Source organism: Aethina tumida, chromosome 5 (assembly GCF_024364675.1).
Source record: "Aethina tumida isolate Nest 87 chromosome 5, icAetTumi1.1, whole genome shotgun sequence".
NCBI lineage: Eukaryota > Metazoa > Arthropoda > Insecta > Coleoptera > Nitidulidae > Aethina > Aethina tumida.
The window spans coordinates 20,624,505-20,648,134 of NC_065439.1; the positions used below are offsets into that span (position 1 = coordinate 20,624,505).

General features: G+C 28.6%; 1 protein-coding gene across 10 annotated transcripts in view; it reads right to left on the reverse strand.

Moving 5' to 3' along the window:
- LOC109603956 (calmodulin-binding transcription activator 2) overlaps nt 1–23,630 on the reverse strand; it is a 329,859-nt gene that overhangs the window by 182,146 nt on the left and 124,083 nt on the right. For all 10 annotated transcript variants that reach the window (XM_049967907.1, XM_049967908.1, XM_049967910.1 and 7 more), the window contains exon 3: nt 9,616–10,161. In XM_049967907.1, the coding sequence (XP_049823864.1) occupies nt 9,616–10,096 (481 nt within the window). In that variant the 5' untranslated portion in view covers nt 10,097–10,161. The remainder of the gene's footprint in view (nt 1–9,615; nt 10,162–23,630) is intronic.

The following is a 23,630-nucleotide window of genomic DNA, read 5'->3' on the forward strand; positions in this document are numbered from 1 at the left end:
CGTTCCCGCACCACCTGGAACAAGTTCGTCGCGAACGTTACAAAAAACCCCCCTCATATCTATATCGGAATAGTCTATTCCTGCGTCATTGATCTGCATCCCATGCACCCGATTGAAACATTGACAAGCCAATGTACTCAGACCGGTCTGCATAATCCAACTATTCAGTTCGAACGGGAAACGGATATCTCGGCTTATCGTACCGCATAACTCACTTTTAAAATATTCAAATGGATATGGCGTTCTTTATTACTCGGTGTCTGCGGAATTGTTTTAGCACTTTCAAAAATTTATAAACGGGCCCGTATTTGTCATTAAGATTTCCGGACGGAATTACTTTTAAATTCCCTTTATGGCTTCGGTTCTAAGTGTTCGAATTAGGTGTAACGAATGTAGATTTATGGTTTTTGGACGGCGGCACTTCCGATCAGGAACTGCTTTAACTGTTTTTACAACTAAAAGAACGTCCTCTCTCTCAGTCTCCCTAAAAACTGATCCGGATTAAACTGATTTTAAAATGTTTAATATAGTAAATGTGATATACAAAAAATGATTAAAAACTGTAAAGATAGCTTTTTAAATGTTAGAATAAAATCTGTCAACGTGTTAAAACAAGTTATTTATTTAGTTTTAGTTTTTGTGTTTTAGGAATGGAAGGAAGTACCTTTTTCCATATTCTCTGAAAATGGATCTAGATTAAATTCCGTTTATCGTTTATTTTTTGACTGACGGTTGACCGAATGCAATCTAAAAATACGTCATTACTTTTTAAGCGTCTGCTTACGTTATCCGCCCAAATAATTACAAAAGGCCGGCCGGCTTTATGGAAAACACAAAATCCACACGAAATCGTATGCAAATCGAGAACGACGCACGTCCGCGAGGCGCGTAATAAAAATTTCGAAGTTACTAAAACCATTTAGTTAATGCGGGGCACACATCCCCGAAAAAATCGCCACCTGATTTAAGCACGGCGTGAAACGTCCACACGTGGTTCCGCCCAGACACAGCACAACAGAGGACTGGTCGGCTAATTGTGATTAATTAAACAAATTAATTATGACGAATTAAAAAAAGAAGTGTGTTCGAGCGGGGCGAGGATGAATAGCGTGCGATACGGAATTATTCGGCGAGGGAGCACACCCTGTGCGAACGACGTATAAAAAAAACAACACACGAGCGGAATTAAATAACCGACATCACGAAATCCGAAGCGGGGTTGTTTCCTTTTTTTTCAGTTTTTGAATCATTGTAATTAACGGTTATTAAATGTCATTAGTGCATCGTTCTTCCGCCCTGACGGGATTTATGACACGGACAATAAGTCGCTGGTTTATGAGCCGCAATGCGAAGTCTTGTAAATTTGGAATGCTAATGCTACCTTGTAAATACAATAAGAAAATCAATTTTTTATTTGTTTTAAATGTACTTTTTATGTATTAAATATAAATTTAAAGCAAATCTGTGGAAACAATTAGACTATTTAATAATAATTAGATAGAATTAAAAATTTCTTAATAAAAAATATATGGTTGATTTATTTATAATTTTTAAAAATCCAAAAATTTCTTTAAAAAATGGAGTTGAAGTTTACCGGAAATACCATCTTATAAGAAAATTAAAATACAATTTTAAGAAACATAAAAATGTCAAATTAAATAAACCTATTCTAAGAAGTATTGGACTAAAAAAATTAAGAAATAATAACATGTAAAATTTTGTTAAAAACAAAAATATTAGGGAATATTTGATAATTTTTTGGTAAAAATATCCGACACTTAGAAATTTGGAATCTTAAATAAGATCAAAACGAAATTTTTTCGATTTATAATTTTTAAAATTATTGGAAAAAGGGAATATAATGTATAAAAATATTAAAAATATTTAATGAGATAAACACAAAATTTATTAAAAAAATATACAAAAATACCAAATAAATATATTAAACAATTAAAAAAATTCATAAGAAAAATTATTTTAATACAGCAAAATTGAGATAAATAATAATAATAAAAAAATTCAAAAATTCTTTGGAAAACTAAGAATAAAATTTATAAAAAAAATAATATTTTAATAAAAATTTTGGATAGTAATTTGTAACTTCCTTTTAGTGATACTTTAATGAACATTTGTAAACTTCTTTGAAAAATGAAATTGAAATTTACCGAAAATACAATCTGATAAAAAAATTAAAATACGTATTTTAAAAAATATCAAAATGTCAAAATTAAATAAACATACTGTAAGAAATATTGAAATAATTGAAATTTTGTTAGCTGATAAAATATTAAAGAATATTTGATAATAATTTTTTTTTAAATACCCATTAAATAAAAATACTGACACTTTGGAAACTTGAATATGATCAAAACGTTAAAAAATCTAAATATTCTTTGGAAAAATGTGAATTAATTTTCTATCTATTTAATTTTTATATCTAATTTTAAAAAATCAAAAAAAAATGGAAACAGAGTTTATTAAAAAAAGGAAATAAAGGAATATTAAAAAATTAATAGATGTGAAAAATTATTTTAATATAAATTGGGATAAAAAATAAAAATTTTATTAATCTGGAAAATATTGAGATTTTTAGGATATATTTGAAAACTGAAATGTAGCGAAAACGAAAAATAATTTTTAAATCTTTGTAATTCATAATTTGAAAGAAATATTTAAATATTAAATAAATATAATATATTGCAAAAATTAATTAGAAAAAATAGAAATATTTTAAGAATTATCAAATTGTCTCATTAAATAAATGTAATTCAACAAATATTAGAGAAATTACTGAAAAAAATATTATCTATATAATAAGATTTAAAACAGCAAACGTGAGAATGAAATACTTTTGCTATTAACTTGAAACTTTATATTAAAAAAAATAATGACATTTTAATTTTTAAACATAAATATAGTAAAAACAATAAACTTGAAATTTAAATATTTATTTATAATACTAAAAGTTTCAAAAATTATTTGAAAAAATGATAATACAATTTACAAAATATACAATTTTATAAATACTTTTTTTAATAATATCAAAAATTTACATTGCTTTAAGAAAATTATGAAATCTAAATATTGCAAAAATAATAAACATAAAATTTCAAAACTTTAAAAACACCAAAAAGCCTCTTGAATTATGGACCTATTATATATAATTTACAAAAAATACTCAATTTACAAAATTAAAAAAAAGTAATAATAATAAAATTTATTAAAATTAGTATCTTGGGAATTAAATATTAGAAAAAATATATATATTATTTACACATAATGTATCGAGTTAAATAATATATACGTGGCTATAAATATTACATTGAAAAAATACATTTTCAAGAAAATAATGTTTAAAATAGAAAAAATAAAATTAAATAATATTTATGATATTTACAAAGTATGTAAAAATTTTATTAAACGCAAAAATTTCAGGAGCTATTTGTTAATTAAAATTTTAGGAATAAATTTAAAATTCCCTGTTAAAAAAAGCGTTTTGAAATAATAAATTTGTTGGAAAAGATAAAATTTTTTCGATGTATCATAATCAATAATGGACTAGAGAAAATTAACAATAAAAGTTAAAGTTAGTTTCCAAATTCTAAGAAATACACTTTATTTATATATTATACAAAAATACTAATGATATTGGAAAATTTAAAATATTCAATTAAATAAAAATCAAACAAGCAGAAATTTGGTCAAAAATATCAAAAATTTTCACGTGTCAGAATCTTTATATATAATTTTAAAATATCGAAAATTAATTGGAGGAATAGGTGTAAAATTGATTTTATTTAGAGATAAGAAAAAAAATTATTATTATTAGTTTCAAATCAAAATCACTTAAGAAATAAATCCGTACGATTATAAAAAATGCTTTTAAAAGAGCCGAATTGACAATGAAAAATTTTAAAACTAACCCAATTTACGGCGCGCATTAAAGTATTGTTCCCAACTCTATTTATTGTCGAGCTTGGAACTAAAGTGGATTTTTTTTATAAGCTCGTTCCGGGCGAAGTTCAAGCTTCAAACGTAGAATAATAAAATTTACAAGCGGAACAATTCGCGGAATCCTTTAATTTTCCGTATTCAATTTGTCATATAAGTTTTTTACTGCATCTTCGATCGCAACGAACGAATCGGATTGAATTAAATGTGTCCATCAAACCGGCGCAGAAATTTATTAAGTCGCCATTTCGCGTTTTAGTAGGTGGTACGCGGTTGCTTGTTTTATTTTATTTCATTCTTTTTTATTTTTTCTTTAAACGGTGAAACCGTGTAATAAAAATGAGTGTCTTGTTTGGCATGTTCGTGGAGCTTTCCGCCGTGCACCTTGAGGTAAAGCGATGCATAAATCCAACACTGTCACTATTATCTTGTTCAGTTTTCATGTGGAATTCAATTATTATTTCAACACGGAAACAGCTGAAAATAATACCGCATTCCAGCTTATTTATAACCCCCGCGACTTGGGGCGCATTCAATTTTTCCGCAAAACCAAACACAACCGACAATTTAAATTCAATTTATTCACGAAATTTTAGAGCACCTCCTCGTTCGGAGCTTTCGTTACATCGTTGCGTGTCTATCCAATATTTATACGTTTCTAGTTGTCTACTCGGTTATGTAAAGTAATAAAAGTAAATTTGTAATTTGATTTAAGACCATTTTGCCCCATACGACTTGCAAATTGATTTTACTGATTCTTGTACCCAAATTTAAAAAATAGAACATTAGAACCAGTTGTCTAATTTTGACAAATTTTGAATTTTTGTGTTAAAATTATTTTGTACAATTTTTTGACATCTAAGGGAGTTTGACAAAATCAGATAGAACCAAATTATTGGCTTAAAACTGTATTTATATAAATAGAATCAAAGGTAGTACCTTCAAGAATTCAAATAGTTTTTGAAATTATGTTAACACAGCCTAGCCGAAAGGTTTGGTGTATCCCATACATCCATTTTTAGTATGTAACTTCCTAAATATCACCTTATTTGGTGGGGACTCAATTATGGTGTGGGGATGCATTTTTTTAACACGTACCAACTTAGTAGTGATAAATATTGGAAACCTGTGCTGTGCGTTACATTTTGGACGTTCTAGAAGAACATTTCGCCATATGTCCTTTTTATAGATTTAAATTTTTTACTAATGGCGGATAATGGTACGTGGTCGTGCCATTTTGTCCGAAATTATTTTGCTGATGTTTGGATTAATGCTATGGTCTGGCCAACTTGGAGTCCAGAACTTAACACAATAGAACATATCTGGAGACGTTTAAGAAACAAACCTAACCATCTGACTAACTTAGGGGATGTGAAGTGTCTCTTACTCGAAATTTGGGAGAATTTGGACCAAAATGAAATTCAAACCCAGACTTTGAGTATGAACAGAAACTATGAGGCTGTTTTTCATAATAGAGTTGGAAATACACCTCTTTTAATTTCAATTTTTTATTTATTATAACCATCAAATTTTGTTAATTTTTAATTTGTTTGGAAAGTTGCCAGTCTGTCACAAAAAAAAGAACATTAGAACCAGTTGTCTAATTTTGACAAATTTTGAATTTTTGTGTTACAATTATTTTGTACAATTTTTTGACATCTAAGGGAGTTTGACAAAATCAGATAGAACCAAATTATTGACTTAAAACTGTATTTATATAAATAGAATCAAAGGTAGTACCTTCAAGAATTCACATAGTTTTTGAAATTATGTTAACACAGCCTAGCCGAAAGGTTTGGTGTATCCCATACATCCATTTTTAGTATGTAACTTCCTAAATATCACCTTATTTGGTGGGGACTCAATTATGGTGTGGGGACGCATTTTTTTAAAACGTACCAACTTAGTAGTGATAAATATTGGAAACCTGTGCTGTGCGTTACATTTTGGACGTTCTAGAAGAACATTTCGCCATATGTCCTTTTTATAGATTTAAATTTTTTACTAATGGAGGATAATGGTACGTGGTCGTGCCATTTTGTCCGAAATTATTTTGCTGATGTTTGGATTAATGCTATGGTCTGGCCAACTTGGAGTCCAGAACTTAACACAATAAAACATATCTGGAGACGTTTAAGGAACAAACCTAACCATCTGACTACCTTAGGGGATGTGAAGTGTCTCTTACTCGAAATTTGGGAGAATTTGGACCAAAATGAAATTCAAACCCAGACTTTGAGTATGAACAGAAACTATGAGGCTGTTTTTCATAATAGAGTTGGAAATACACCCCTTTTAATTTCAAATTTTTATTTTTTGTAACCATCAAATTTTGTTAATTTTTAATTTGTTTGGAAAGTTGCCAGGCTGTGACAAAAAATAGAACATTGGAACCAGTTGTCTAATTTTGACAAATTTTGAATTTTTGTATTACAATTATTTTGTACACTTTTTTGACATCTAAGGGAGTTTGACAAAATCAGATAGAACCAAATTATTGACTTAAAACTGTATTTATATAAATAGAATCAAAGGTAGTACCTTCAAGAATTCAAATAGTTTTTGAAATTATGTTAACACAGCCTAGCCGAAAGGTTTGGTGTATCCCATACACCCATTTTTTGTATGTAACTTCGTAAATATCACCTTATTTGGTGCGGACTCAATTATGGTGTGGGGAGGCATTTTTTTAACACGTACCAACTTAGTAGTGATAAATATTGGAAACCTTAATCATGTGCGTTACATTTTGGACGTTCTAGAAGAACATTTCGTCCATATGTTCTTTTTATAGATTTAAATTTTTTACTAATGGAGGATAATGGTACGTGGTCGTGCCATTTTGTCCGAAATTATTTTGCTGATGTTTGGATTAATGCTATGGTCTGGCCAACTTGGAGTCCAGAACTTAACACAATAGAACATATCTGGAGACGTTTAAGGAACAAACCTAACCATCTGACTAACTTAGGGGATGTGAAGTGTCTCTTACTCGAAATTTGGGAGAATTTGGACCAAAATGAAATTCAAACCCAGACTTTGAGTATGAACAGAAACTATGAGGCTGTTTTTCATAATAGAGTTGGAAATACACCCTTTTTAATTTCAAATTTTTATTTTTTATAACCATCAAATTTTGTTAATTTTTAATTTGTTTGGAAAGTTTCCTGTCTGTGACAAAAAATAGAACATTAGAACCAGTTGTCTAATTTTGACAAATTTTGAATTTTTGTGTTACAATTATTTTGTACAATTTTTTGACATCTAAGGGAGTTTGACAAAATCAGATAGAACCAAATTATTGGCTTAAAACTGTATTTATATAAATAGAATCACAGGTAGTACCTTCAAGAATTCAAATAGTTTTTGAAATTATGTTAACACAGCCTAGCCGAAAGGTTTGGTGTATCCCATACATCCATTTTTAGTATGTAACTTCCTAAATATCACCTTATTTGGTGGGGACTCAATGATGGTGTGTGGAGGCATTTTTTAACACGTACCAACTTAGTAGTGATAAATATTGGAAACCTTAATGCTGTGCGTATTACATTTTGGACGTTCTAGAAGAACATTTCGTCCATATGTCCTTTTTATAGATTTAAATTTTTTACAAATGGAGGATAATGGTACGTGGTCGTGCCATTTTGTCCGAAGTTATTTTGCTGACGTTTGGATTAATGCTATGGTCTGGCCAACTTGGAGTCCAGAACTTAACACAATAGAACATATCTGGAGACGTTTAAGGAACAAACCTAACCATCTGACTAACTTAGGGGATGTGAAGTGTCTCTTACTCGAAATTTGGGAGAATTTGGACCAAAATGAAATTCAAACCCAGACTTTGAGTATGAACAGAAACTATGAGGCTGTTTTTCATAATAGAGTTGGAAATACACCCTTTTTAATTTCAAATTTTTATTTTTTATAACCATCAAATTTTGTTAATTTTTAATTTGTTTGGAAAGTTTCCTGTCTGTGACAAAAAATAGAACATTAGAACCAGTTGTCTAATTTTGACAAATTTTGAATTTTTGTGTTACAATTATTTTGTACAATTTTTTGACATCTAAGGGAGTTTGACAAAATCAGATAGAACCAAATTATTGGCTTAAAACTGTATTTATATAAATAGAATCAAAGGTAGTACCTTCAAGAATTCAAATAGTTTTTGAAATTATGTTAACACAGCCTAGCCGAAAGGTTTGGTGTATCCCATACATCCATTTTTAGTATGTAACTTCCTAAATATCACCTTATTTGGTGGGGACTCAATGATGGTGTGTGGAGGCATTTTTTAACACGTACCAACTTAGTAGTGATAAATATTGGAAACCTTAATGCTGTGCGTATTACATTTTGGACGTTCTAGAAGAACATTTCGTCCATATGTCCTTTTTATAGATTTAAATTTTTTACAAATGGAGGATAATGGTACGTGGTCGTGCCATTTTGTCCGAAGTTATTTTGCTGACGTTTGGATTAATGCTATGGTCTGGCCAACTTGGAGTCCAGAACTTAACACAATAGAACATATCTGGAGACGTTTAAGGAACAAACCTAACCATCTGACTAACTTAGGGGATGTGAAGTGTCTCTTACTCAAAATTTGGGAGAATTTGGACCAAAATGAAACTCAAACCCAGATTTTGAGTATGAACAGAAACTATGAGGCTGTTTTTCATAATAGAGTTGGAAATACACCTCTTTTAATTTCAATTTTTTATTTATTATAACCATCAAATTTTGTTAATTTTTATTTTGTTTGGAAAAACAAAATTTTTTAAGATTTTTTGTAATAATTATAAAATTAATTATTACTGGTGTGGAGCGTTAATTTTTTGGAAGAGTGTACATTTTAGTTGGATCCAAATTTAGCTTCAAATAACGTAACATGCTGTATGAAACGAGATAATCGTTTATCAAATAAAGAAAAAAAACAACAAAAATGTAATAATAATTTTTATAGCAGAGATTACAAAAGAATGTACGTGGTCGGAACTGTTTAATTTTTCTGGAAATAAATCACAGCTAGAGGAGGCAATAACTGGTTTAACAATGTAATAACGCGGGACTAAAAATACAGGAATTCCATTTCCAGGATTTCAATTTTGACGTAAAACGAGGAAGTGGCATACCGTAATGAACGGTTATTGCGGTCTATTTGTGTTTGCTTTGCAATTCTTGACCGGTTAATTTGAAACGTAGTCACTTGAGACGGCGGAAGAAATAAGGCGGACGCCGAATGACTGAGCCCGGCCGAATGTAAATTTCACTCCTGAAAACACGCCACAAAACACATGAACCGGAAGCGGAATATTCTTTGTGAATAATGCATTACTTAAGTAAACGAAAATCTCGACGGCGGCAGCGACCGGGGGGGCGTAGGGCCATAAAACACAGACAAAAACCGGGCACGGACGGGAAAATTGTTTTTTAATAACCGGCTAATTTGCGTCCGCTGCACCTCCGGTCAACTCCGCACCCATTATCTTGTCAGTTTGTTTTCGCTTGACGTAGGTTTTCACCCCTTGTATTTTTCGTTTTTGTCGGATGGAAAAAAGGTGTTACCTCTTAAGGTCTTTAAAAATTAATGCGTGACTCAATGAAGACGGATTAACTATAATTCCTTGTAAAATTAGACAAAATTAGTCGATTACATACCTGATCCGATCGGCGTAGACAGACTCCTGCTGCTGCTGGCCTCCCCTTCGTTGAGTCCCTCCAAAGCCTGCACCAAAATGTCGTTGGACTCCTCGATCTCGCCGACCGTTTGTATCTCGTCAGCCGGAGCGGCCTGTATTAGTATGTGCCCGTTGCTGTTGTCGTGCCCGCTCAACAGCAAGATCGGCGTGCCCGCCCCCAATCGTTTGACGCTCTGCACCAGCACCCCCTTGGTTATGTCGTTCTGCTGTATGAAAATCTGTCCCAGCTTCGCCTCACCATCCTCCAGCACGAGACCGCTCTTCGAGTTGGTCAGGTTATCGGTACGTAGTAGGATGTGACCATTGTCCGAGCTCTTCGTCCCACGCAACAATATGTAGTTGCCGCGATTGAGGTCCGAAGCGCTGATCGTCGCGGTCCGGCTTTCATTGAGGTTCGTGGTCGGAATCGCCCTCACGATCTTCGCGTTTGTGTTGTGCATTTGGGGAGGTTTTCAGGCGGTTTCTGTTTTCAGTTGGTTTACTTCCGCGGGATCATTGTTCGAATCTGGAATAACAACAAAGGCCATTAATTTAACATCAAGCTCGACGTGATTCAAGACTTTTATGGTTCTTTCGAACAACAAAACAAGTTTTATTACTTTTATTTGGATAATAATATCCCAAACAAGTAATTAATATTAATTACCAAAGAGTGATTATTTTATTTAGATAGTATAATCATAAATTCATCAAATAACTTGTCATGAGGCCAATATTTAATTTGGAAAAATTTTGCATTTTCTTGGCTTTCAAAATATAAAATTTCATTTGATTTCAAAGCAATGAAACATATATTTTTGTAAGGCTTTCATAATTTTATTTGATTACTTTTTATTACATAGTAACATCTTACAGTAAGTAATCTGCGCATGTCGATATTTGATTATCATTTGTCAGTTCAGTGTGTATCTCATCACCCATATTCACCCGATATTGCACAATCGGATTTCCATTTATTTCGATCGCTACAACATTTTCTTAGTGGAAGAAAATTATAAAATTTAGATGATGTCCAAAATCTCACCTCGAGATATTTTACAATACTCAAAAATCAATTGATTTTTATCAATCCAGACTTGAAAATTTGCACATTAAATGGTAAAATGTGGTAATTGTTTGTTTGAATTTAAAATAAGTAAGCGAAATCACTTTCCGTGCAAAAAGACTATCAAATTTGAATGAACTCTAAGAAGTTCAAAATCAGTGAAAAGAAATATCGAACGATTATATTAAAAAGGTTAAAAAATCATAGTTTTTATTTGATTAGTTTTAATCAGATAATAACATCTTAAAGTCATTAAAGAAATTTATCATATAATCAAAATTAAATCAATAACTTCCCCAAACAACTCCAAAGATAGCAAAGCTGAAGAAGCCCCAATAGCTGCCATTAATTCACCCAATACAGACACAGCAACAAAATCAAAAATATCACTTGACTAAATACCTACCCCTCCTATTCAAGAATCACCTCACAACAATGAAGATCCTCAAATCCCATTTATTATACACATAAATACTTAATAAACAAAACTAGTTTCAATTATATTGTAATTTATACGATTTTTTTTCAAATTGCCAAATATATTTAAAAATGGTGAACATCCCACGATGGGATCACGCTTAAGCTGTTTATTAATAAATCATAATTAATTTAAATAATTATACATACATATTTAACAACTAAAATTTGTTTCAATTATGATATATACGAATTTTTTTTCGAATTTATAAAGGTATTTAAAAAATATTAATTGTGAATATCCCACAATGGGGTTAATCTTAAGACGTTCATTAATAAAATTAAATAAATAATTTAAATAAGTGCACAAAATACTTAAAGATAAATTAGTTTCAATTAAGTTTTATATAATTTATCTTTAAATATTTCGTGCACTTATTTAAATTATTTATTTTTATTTATTATGAACGTCTTAAGACTAATCCCATTGTGGGGTATTCACAATTTGTATTTTTTAAGTACCTTTGTAAATTCGAAAAATATTCATATAAATCATAATTGAAACATATTTTAGTTGTTAAATATTTATGTATAATTATTTAAATTAATTATGATTTAGTTGTGAATATCTGACGATGGGATCAGGCTTAATCAGTTTATCAATAAATAACTTTATCCCCAAATAACTCCAAAGGTAGCAAAGCTGAAGAAGCCCCAATAGCCGCCACCAATTCACCCAATACAGACATGTCCACAGAAGCACCAAAATCAAAAATATCAATTGACTCAATACTTACCCCTCCTATTCAAGAATCACCTCACAACAATGAAGATCCTCAAATCCCATTTTTTAAACCCCAAACAATAAATAAAAAGCCAATGAAAGAAAGCCAACTGAAGAAAATGCTTGAACCTGCGAAAACCTTTATAGATAAAGGAAAATTCATTTTAAATTACAAGCAAATTCTAGATTTTCTTGAAAATGTTAAAGGTTCAACGGACCCCCTAAGCTGTTCTAAACAATATACAAATAGCACCGAATACCTACATGTTGGACATGTGAAACCAAATATACCCACATGTAACTGACAGAAAAATAAAAACAAGTATTACCAAACTAAAAAAGAGAATAAATAGGAAATAAAAAGAAAAACATTAACTGACATTGATAACGACTCCTCTCAAGATAGCGTTAATTAAAAAGATAGAACAAATATTGCACCTGACCCAATGTGAACAATTTCGAGAAGAAAGAACGGACATACCCAACACTATCCAAGAAATCTTTGAGGACAAATTATCAAGTGTATAATGAGATGTAGTGTAAAACTGCATATACATATACATATTCGCTAATAACCCTTAAGTGGTTGATACGGTTAATAATAAAAGCTCTTAAAATACAAAACTAGAGGAGTTTTCAAAACTTCATTCAGTTTCAAGACAGTAAAATGTACATTTTTGAATATGCAACATCCTAAATTATTTGACCAACCTTTATTACAAGCAAATTCCAGAGAATATTCTGCATCTCTCCGGTTTCCATGCCTTTTTTCCTCTAAAAGTCGCAAAACTAGACGTGTTTCTCAAAATTTCATTTACCTCCGAGACAACAAACTTAACGCTAATTTAACACCGGAATCTTATTCCAACTTCCTTGACATGTTTCCTAATTGCTTCCCCGAATCTGGGTTATCGGTCCGACTGTGATGTTTAAACAAACAGAATTCTTCGCGGTGTAATCCGACGTTGCGACGGAACGTCGAAGTGAAACGGGCGAAATAGCTGGTGACGGGCCTCTTCACTCCCCCGCAGGGCTGATTTCAGGTGTGCGGCTCCTTTCAGTACGCGAACGTCTCCGAATCTGGTCTCGGTAATATTTCAGATGCGATTCCGCACTTAAAACGTCCCAATTTGAATAATAAGAGGGAGAGAGACGCTCTCTGGTACTTTCGACGGATGAATATAAATGCGAGTGTTGTTTATTTGCATGCTAAATTGGTTTCGTTTTTAAATGCAGATTGCAAAAGTTGAAGAAGGGAACGTTGTTCGACGGGGCGGGCGCCCCGTGACAAATCACAAACTAAATAATTTAAAATTTAATTAATAATAGTTGTAAAACGTGGGTGAACGGGTAATATTCCTTGGACGTAGCCTGTTAAGTTTTATGTTTTAATTCGCCACCTCGCCGTCTCGCAGCAGCAGGAATTAGATTAGACATATAAAAAAGGTCGGAAGTGTCTACACGGACGCGTTAAAAATATTGTTTAAGTATGCAATATCCGATATGAGTCGTTATGCAAAAATGCATATAGAAAACGAGTCCATTGTTCCGAGAAATATGAAAATTCCCAGCGATAATCGTATTACAAGTCGTAAAAGGAGAGCATAAATTATAAGCACAGCCATCTAAAGTACGGTAATCCACTTAAGCCGTGTAAAAACTAACGGCCATCACAAAAAGAATATTCAATGAGCCCTTCGAGCCGCATATTCGTGCTTGATCGGCTCGTTGTCTTTCTTTTACGGCCCCTTGTTTGATTCCGACCCGGACCTTCTCGGGATTACCGTTACGGAGATGATGTTGATTCGAGAAAAAAAGGACTGTGTTAAAGGACCGTTGCGTTTTTAATTTGATTCTTTTATTTTTAGATTTTTTACGTTTATAGTGTTTAAATACGTTTATTCATGTTCGTAATTTTACTTTCACTTCTGAAATTACAAATATAATCAATTGTTTTAAAATAAATAAATTTCATATTTAAAGTAGAAAATAAAAAAACAAACACTGAAAACAAAAATTTAAAATATAATAAACAAAATAATCATTTATTTTATTTTATTTCAATAATTTCTTTCGGTTGTTTGTCTATATTCTGTTACTGAAAATTGAAAAACAGAAGTTGAATTTAATTATAATATATACACAATACTAATTATTAATATCTCACGATGAGATTAATAATGTTTATTAATAAATCATAATTAATTTAAATAATTATACATAAATATATAATAACCAAAATTGATTTCAATTATGATTTTTCTTCGAATTTTCAAAAATATTTTAAAATACTGATTATGAATATTCCACTATGGGATCAAACTTAAGCTGTTTATTAATAAATCATAATTAATTTAAAAAAAATTTAATAAATATTGAATAACTAAAATTGATTTCAATTAAGATTTATGTGAATTTTCAAAAATATTTTAAAAATACTGATTGTGAATATTCCACTATGGGATTAAACTTAAGCTGTTTATTAATAAATCATAATTAATTTAAATAATTATACATAAATATTGAATAACTAAAATTGGTTTCAATTAAGATTTATGTGAATTTTACAAAAATATTTTAAAAATAGTGTTTGTGAATATTCCACGAACGGATGAGACTTAAGCTGTTTATTAACAAATCATAATTAATTTAAATAATTATACATAAATATTTAACATCCAAAATTGGTTTCAATTATAATTTATATGATTTTTTTTTTTTTCGAATTTATAAAAGTTTTTTAAAAATACTGATTGTGAATATTCCACGATGGGATCAGGTTTAAACAGTCTATAAATAAATCATACTTAATTTAAATAATTATTCACAAACATTTAACAACCAAAATTAGTTTCAATTATAGTTTATACGAATATTTTTCGAATAATCAAAAATATTTTAAAAATACTGATTGTGAATATCCCACGGGAAATCTGGCTTAAGTTGTTTATTAATAAATCATAATTAATTTAAATAATTATACATAAATATTGAATAACTAAAATTGGTTTCAATTAAGATTTATGTGAATTTTACAAAAATATTTTAAAAATAGTGTTTGTGAATATTCCACGAACGGATGAGACTTAAGCTGTTTATTAACAAATCATAATTAATTTAAATAATTATACATAAATATTTAACATCCAAAATTGGTTTCAATTATAATTTATATGATTTTTTTTTCGAATTTATAAAAGTTTTTTAAAAATACTGATTGTGAATATTCCACGATGGGATCAGGTTTAAACAGTCTATAAATAAATCATACTTAATTTAAATAATTATTCACAATATTTAACAACTAAAATTTATTTCAATTTTGATTTAATCGATTTTTTTTCGAATTTACAAAGGTATTTAAAAAATACTAATTGTGAATATCCATAATGGGATTAGTCTTAAGACATTCATTAATAAAATTAAATAAAAAATTTAAATAAGTGCACAAAAATATTTAAAAAGATAAATTAAATTCAATTACGTTTTATATAATTTTTTAATATTTTCACAAATATTTCAAAAACACTAGTTGTGAATATCTGACGATGGGATCAGGCTTAATCAGTTTATCAATAAATCTCAGAAGTATAACAAGAACAACAAACATTAATAAGAGAATATCGGAATTTATAAGAATATTTTACCAAATTTTTAAACATATTTTAAATTGTGAAAATACTTTAAATGATCTCATAATAATAATAAATTAATAAATCATTATTAATTTATTTAGTTTAGGAACGTAGAAAAAAAATAGTGTATGAGTAGATTAAAAAAATTGTGTCATTATGTTTTGTCGCATATTCTAATAACCATAATCGGATGCATAATTCAATTATGATTTTTTTCATAATCGCCTATAATACGGTTAATCAATTTGTACATTAATCTTAATTTACGGTGATTTCTTGGAAGTGGACTAATGAACGAGTGTTTTAATGGCGGTTGATTTCGTGGCTCAACCTACATACACATAAAGCTTAAGATTTGCTGCGGATTAACAAAATGATACGTGGAGGCGACACGCAAAACTGATCCAGCACCGAGCGAATAAATTACCCGGTATCAGTAATCAGATTAGGGGTAAATTTTAAGAAAAAACTTATAAGGCGTACCGGCCGGCAATTCCAACGGTTTTGCCTTGTTAATGGGTCACAGTGGCAAGAAGTGGCGGCGTATCGACCACTTGATAAATTACAGTTGCATCGATAAAATGCACGAGCGATCGGCAATTGCGATTTCGAAATGCACCTTGGATGATTTAATCGGCGTCCGCGGCTGGAACCCGTGCCGATAACGCCGCCGATTACACGAATTATGTTTTATTATTAACAATAAACATGGCACAATTAGTTGTAAAAGCGGCTGACCGGCCGCGCTGCGTGATCCCGTACAACGTAACGATTTAATTATTATTCTCAAAAAATCCTTTTTAAATTCGAATTGCGAAACGCAAAATATTAATTGACCGTTCCAGTCACACGGCACTTATGCATTTTGCATCGAATTCCGCGGCGATTACGATCGGGTAAACGTGCATTTAACTTGCAATTGCGGCGAAATCGCTGACGACTAATCAAACGGTCGCCGCAAAACATTTTATATAATCGCTCGCATGAACTATGAAATATGTATCTGTTTTCTATTTTTATTATAACAAAGGAACTATCAAGAAATGTACGTATACGATATAAATCTGAGCAATTACAAACTCAATCTTAATTACCGTTAAATGTCACAAAATATTTTCCTAAAAACTTTTGTACACAGTTTGTTTTTAGATAATATTTCTTGTTTCTCGAATTGGTGCGAAATAAATCGCAGTATACAACGTGTTTCACAACTTATCCGAAAAATTTTAATCACATACACACTGTTACATAAATAGAGAGACAGATAAAAAATAATTCAATCCATCTATAAAAGCGGTCCCAAATTGTTCCCACTGATTTGAATGCAAGCTTTGGCCCGTTGTATCCAATTTTAGCACACTTTCCTTTTTAACCGTCTATACAGGATGTTTCGCAACTTATTCTACAAATTGTAACCTAATTAGTTAATTTGAATAATAATAGGGTCAAATGGAAATTACTGATAATTTTTTATCTTCAAATTACGGTTCGTTAATATTAACTACTATTTCTACTGACATTAACTAATTCAAAATGGCATACCCTGAACATAAAATTCTGTGGAAACTGACTATAACATATCTTATATTAAAATTTGATAATTTCTGAGCTTAAATTGGACAATTTAAATAACAACTTAGCCAAATATCAAGTTCTGATTTTTTTATGCTTTCGAATTGTGTGTGGTCCTTTAATATTAAATTATACTTTTTGCTGAAAGTGATATTAACTAAATTATTTAAAATGACATACCCTGAACATAAAAATCTGAGTATACAGACTATAATAACATGATTTATATCATAATTTGAAAATTTCTGAGTTTTATTTTTTAATTTAGACAAATAAATAAATTGGAATAATAAATAACAACATACACAAATATCATGTTCTGAAACTTTTTTTATTTTCAAGTTGTAATCCTTTAATATTAGAATATGCTTTTTGCTGAATGTGACATTAATTTTGTTATTTTAAATGGGATACCAAGAATTTTTTACACTATAAATTGGAAATTTGAATAATAATATGGTCAAATGATAAATGAGAAGATCTGGTTCTTTAATATTAAAATATGCTTTTTACTGAATGTAAAATTAACTTTGTTAATTTAAAAGGAATTAAATATATATTCTGATCAGAAGAACTTCAAATTATGGTTCGTTAATATTAACTACTATTTCTACAGACATTAACTAATTTAAAATGGCATACCCTGAACATAAAATTCTGTGGAAACTGACTATAACATATCTTATATTAAAATTTGATAATTTCTGAGCTTAAATTGGACAATTTAAATAACAACTTAGCCAAATATCAAGTTCTGATTTTTTTATGTTTTCGAATTGTGGTCCTTCAATATTAAATTATACTTTTTGCTGAAAGTGATATTAATTAAATTATTTAAAATGACATACCCTGAACATAAAAATCTGAGTATACAGAGTATAATAACATGATTTATATCATAATTTGAAAATTTCTGAGTTTTATTTTTTAAATTGGACAAATAAATAAATTGTAATAATAAATAACAACATAGACAAATATCATGTTCTGAAACTTTTTTTATTTTCAAGTTGTAATCCTTTAATATTAGAATATGCTTTTTGCTGAATGTGACATTAATTTTGTTATTTTAAATGGGATACCAAGAATTTTTTACACTATAAATTGGAAATTTGAATAATAATATGGTCAAATGATAAATGAGAAGATCTGGTTCTTTAATATTAAAATATGCTTTTTACTGAATGTAAAATTAACTTTGTTAATTTAAAAGGAATTAAATATATATTCTGATCAGAAGAACTTCAAATTATGGTTCGTTAATATTAACTACTATTTCTACAGACATTAACTAATTTAAAATGGCATACCCTGAACATAAAATTCTGTGGAAACTGACTATAACATATCTTATATTAAAATTTGATAATTTCTGAGCTTAAATTGGACAATTTAAATAACAACTTAGCCAAATATCAAGTTCTGATTTTTTTATGTTTTCGAATTGTGGTCCTTCAATATTAAATTATACTTTTTGCTGAAAGTGATATTAACTAAATTATTTAAAATGACATACCCTGAACATAAAAATCTGAGTATACAGAGTATAATAACATGATTTATATCATAATTTGAAAATTTCTGAGTTTTATTTTTTAAATTGGACAAATAAATAAATTGTAATAATAAATAACAACATAGACAAATATCATGTTCTGAAACTTTTTTTATTTTCAAGTTGTAATCCTTTAATATTAGAATATGCTTTTTGCTGAATGTGACATTAATTTTGTTATTTTAAATGGGATACCAAGAATTTTTTACACTATAAATTGGAAATTTGAATAATAATATGGTCAAATGATAAATGAGAAGATCTGGTTCTTTAATATTAAAATATGCTTTTTACTGAATGTAAAATTAACTTTGTTAATTTAAAAGGAATTAAATATATATTCTGATCAGAAGAACTTCAAATTATGGTTCGTTAATATTAACTACTATTTCTACAGACATTAACTAATTTAAAATGGCATACCCTGAACATAAAATTCTGTGGAAACTGACTATAACATATCTTATATTAAAATTTGATAATTTCTGAGCTTAAATTGGACAATTTAAATAACAACTTAGCCAAATATCAAGTTCTGATTTTTTTATGTTTTCGAATTGTGGTCCTTCAATATTAAATTACACTTTTTGCTGAAAGTGATAGTAACTAAATCATTTAAAATGACATACCCTGAACATAAAAATCTGAGTATACAGACTATAATAACATGATTTATATCATAATTTTAAAATTTCTGAGTTTTATTTTTTAAATTGGACAAATAAATAAATTGGAATAATAAATAACAACATAGACAAATATTATGTTCTGAAACTTTTTTTATTTTCAAGTTGTAATCCTTTAATATTAGAATATACTTTTTGCTGAATGTGACATTAATTTTGTTATTTTAAATGGGATACCAAGAATTTTTTACACTATAAATTGGAGATTTGAATAAAAAGATGGTCAAATGATAAATGGGAAGTTCTGGTTATTTAATATTAAAATATGCTTTTTTACTGAATGTAAAATTAACTTTGTTAATTTAAAAGGAATTAAATATATATTCTGATTATAAGAACTTCAAATTATGGTTCGTTAATATTAACTACTATTTCTACAGACATTAACTAATTTAAAATGGCATACCCTGAACATAAAATTCTGTGGAAACTGACTATAACATATCTTATATAAAAATTTGATAATTTCTGAGCTTAAATTGGACAATTTAAATAACAACGTAGCCAAATATCAAGTTCTGATTTTTTTATGTTTTCGAATTGTGGTCCTTTAATATTAAATTATACTTTTTGCTGAAAGTGATATTAACTAAATTATTTAAAATGACATACCCTGAACATAAAAATCTGAGTATACAGACTATAATAACATGATTTATATCATAATTTGAAAATTTCTGAGTTTTATTTTTTAAATTGGACAAATAAATAAATTGGAATAATAAATAACAACATAAACAAATTTCATGTTCTGAAACTTTTTTTATTTTAAAGTTGTAATCCTTTAATATTAGAATATGCTATTTGCTGAATGTAACATTAATTTTGTTATTTTAAATGGGATATCAAGAATTTTTTACACTTTATAATTATATAAAAAAAGTCTATAATCTCCTATAAATTGAAGATTTGAATAATAAGATGGTCAAATGATAAATGGGAAGTTCTGGTTCTTTAATATTAAAATATGTTTTTTACTGAATGTAAAATTAACTTTGTTATTTTTTATTTATATATTCTGATTATAAGAACTTGTATGGATAATATTCAACTCTGACATAGTCTTTATTTAATGTAAATCAGTTTTAGATTCTTGAGAGGACGTTTGACCCTAATAAAAAATATCTTATTTACTGCCCATTTAAATTCACACCCTGTTAGAAGAGTTTCAATACTGTCTTATCTCTTTTTTATCTGCTTTTTCATTGTAATCAAAATCGTATTTGGCCGTTGTTAAGTACCACAAAGAAAAAGGGTTAGCTTCCTCGCATGCATACTTATAACGCCGCCGTCACACAATTTCATTAAAAACATAATAAGTCGCCATTAATCACAATCCATCCGCGTGAAGGCGAAATTCTGACACGTACAGACAACAACCGCGCACAATTATCCTAATCTGTAATATTCCCCCCAGCACCTATCTGTTATCGTTACCGTGCCGGCTGAGGCCGTAATGAAAGTAGCAGAGAGCCGGGACGAAAGTGGCGCTTGTTGCTATGTTTCCTCGTTATCTACCCTGCATCCTTTTGCTTTTCACTCCCCGACGAAAAACCGTCCCCCCAAGCCCCGGCACACTTTCACATCTCTCGTTTTATTGTGCACCCGGCCCGGTTATCTCAGGCCGAGCCGTTATACTACACCCCGCTTATAGAGGCCCCGCTAAATATTTACGCGCGACCCTTCTCAATAATCCACGGGATCGCCACTGATTGGAAATGGTTCCAATTCTGGGGGTCAACATTTGACAAACTCACTATCAGATTATCTCAGTTAAATTGAGCTCTGATTTATTTAATTGTTTTTTGTTTTATTCTTTTTTATTTTAATGGAGACTGGAAAGAATATAGTCAAGGCAAAATTAAATTACGTTTAATTAATTTAATTAAACAAATTTTGACATTTTTGTATTACCTGGATAATTTATTTATTTATTTAACAAATATTAGATAATTATTTTAGTATTATAAATATATATATATATATATATATATATATATATATATATATATTATGTTCTTATTGTTTTGTTGATTTCAAAAGTAATTATATTAAATAGTCAACAGACCAATCTAAATATTATAAAAATTACATTTTATGCTAAAATATTTTATTAAATTAATAATTTTAATTTAAAAATGCGCATTCGCCATTTTTAGCAAGTAAAATATATTTCACTCCATTATAAAATTAAAAACGTTATGTAATGTAATTATAATCTTCAATTTAATTACAATACTTTTTGAAATTACTTCAAATATTTAGGTAATTATTATAAAAAAATTAATAATTTAAATAAAAATATTTTTTTAACAATGAATTATTATTTCATGTAAATTTCATAATGCAATTTTGAAAATTATATATTTTTAAATAAAGTAATTTTTTACGAAAACATATATATGTTTGTTAAATTGCTTTAAAAACATATTTTGTGACGAAGATTTCTGCAAAAATATTATAAATTAAACTAAACTCTTCTTCTCAGACACATATATAAAAAAATTTTATTTATAATGTATATAATTTTGTAATTTTTAATTTTTATTCAAAATATTTAAAATATGAAAAAATATATTTCTGATAAGAAGAATTTTAATATATTTTTTTCTTAACAGTAAATAAAATAAATTATTGTAAAAACAATTAATATTCGATATTTTTTATACGTCAAAAAGCTTTAAAATTGTAGTTTGTATTTGATTTCTGCAAAAATACTATCAAGTAAAATAAACTATTCTAATTGTTTTTGTCGTTTTTGTCAGAATATTACAAAAAGCTCATATTTTCCCCCCTGTACAAATATTTTATTCAAAGATTTATTCAAAATTATTAAATTAAGGAAAAAAATATATTTCTAATAAAAAGAAATTTAATATTTTATTTCCGTAGCAGTAAATAAAATAAATTATTGTAAAAACAATTGATATACGATTTTTTAATATCTCAAAATGCTTTAAAATTGTATTTTGTATTTGATTTCTAACAAAATACTATCAAGTAAAATAAACTATTCTAATTGTTTTTGTCGTTTTTGTCAGAATATTACAAAAAGCTCATATTTTCCCCCCTGTACAAATATTTTCTTCAAAGATTTATTCAAAATTATTAAATTAGGAAAAAAATATATTTCTAATAAGAAGAAATTTAATATTTTATTTCCATAGCAGTAAATAAAATAAATTATTGTAAAAACAATTGATATACGATTTTTTAGTATCTCAAAATGCTTTAAAATTGTATTTTGTATTTGATTTCTAACAAAATACTACATAATTTAAACTATTTTAGTTATTTTTGAGGTTCTTGTCAGAATATTAAAGAAATCCTCATATATCTTTCGTCCTGTAAAAATTTTTCTTCAATGTTTTATTCAAAATGATTAAATTAAGGAAAAGTATTTATGATAAAAAGAAATTTAATATTTTATTTTCTTAACAGTAAACGAATTAAGTTATTATAAAAAGATTTAAATATTCGATATTTTTAATTTGTCAAAATGCTTTAAAATAAAATAAATTTTTGTTATTCTTATTTAATTTATTAAAAACAACCTTTCTGTAAAAATATATTTTCAAAGTTTCAAGTAATAATTAAGTTGATTATGTAAAAAAAAATAAAATTGGGTTTATTAAATAGTAAATAAAATGATTGTTAAAATGTTTGATATCTGATTTTTTAATATATAATATAATCTTAATATCAATTTTATATTTGATTTCTGCGGAAATTAAATAATACTTTTAGTTATTGTTGTCTTTAAAGATGTATAATAATATAGTCAAATAATAGAAATGCACATTCTAAACAATTGTCAAACCGCATTAATTACGGCGTAGACTCGCCGGAACCCCGGTTAAAATCACTTGCGAAGGTAATAGATAGAAAAAGGAGAAACGCCAAGCGAACGATTGCGAAAGCGAGTAAACAAAACAGAACGAACGAATTGCCGGGCGAAGAAATGGATTCGGTTCGCTACGGAATGGCATTAAATCAATCTTAATTCTCATTTAAGTTGTTTAATTCCAGTTCTATGTAAGTTCGGGGACTGCAAGCTATTAAGTAAGATCAACAACCACATCCGGATTTGTTGTACCAGACGGGAGAGCAGACGCTCCGCAATTTTAATAACTTTAATCCACCCCTTCTTTGTTTCCCCCGGTCGGGCTAGGATCGTCGAAAATCGGTCCGCGAAAAATTCATGAATACTAATTAGTTTAACGTTCGAAATTAATCAGACGTTTTAACGTGTTGAGGGGCACGTCGTTATTGGACGGTGG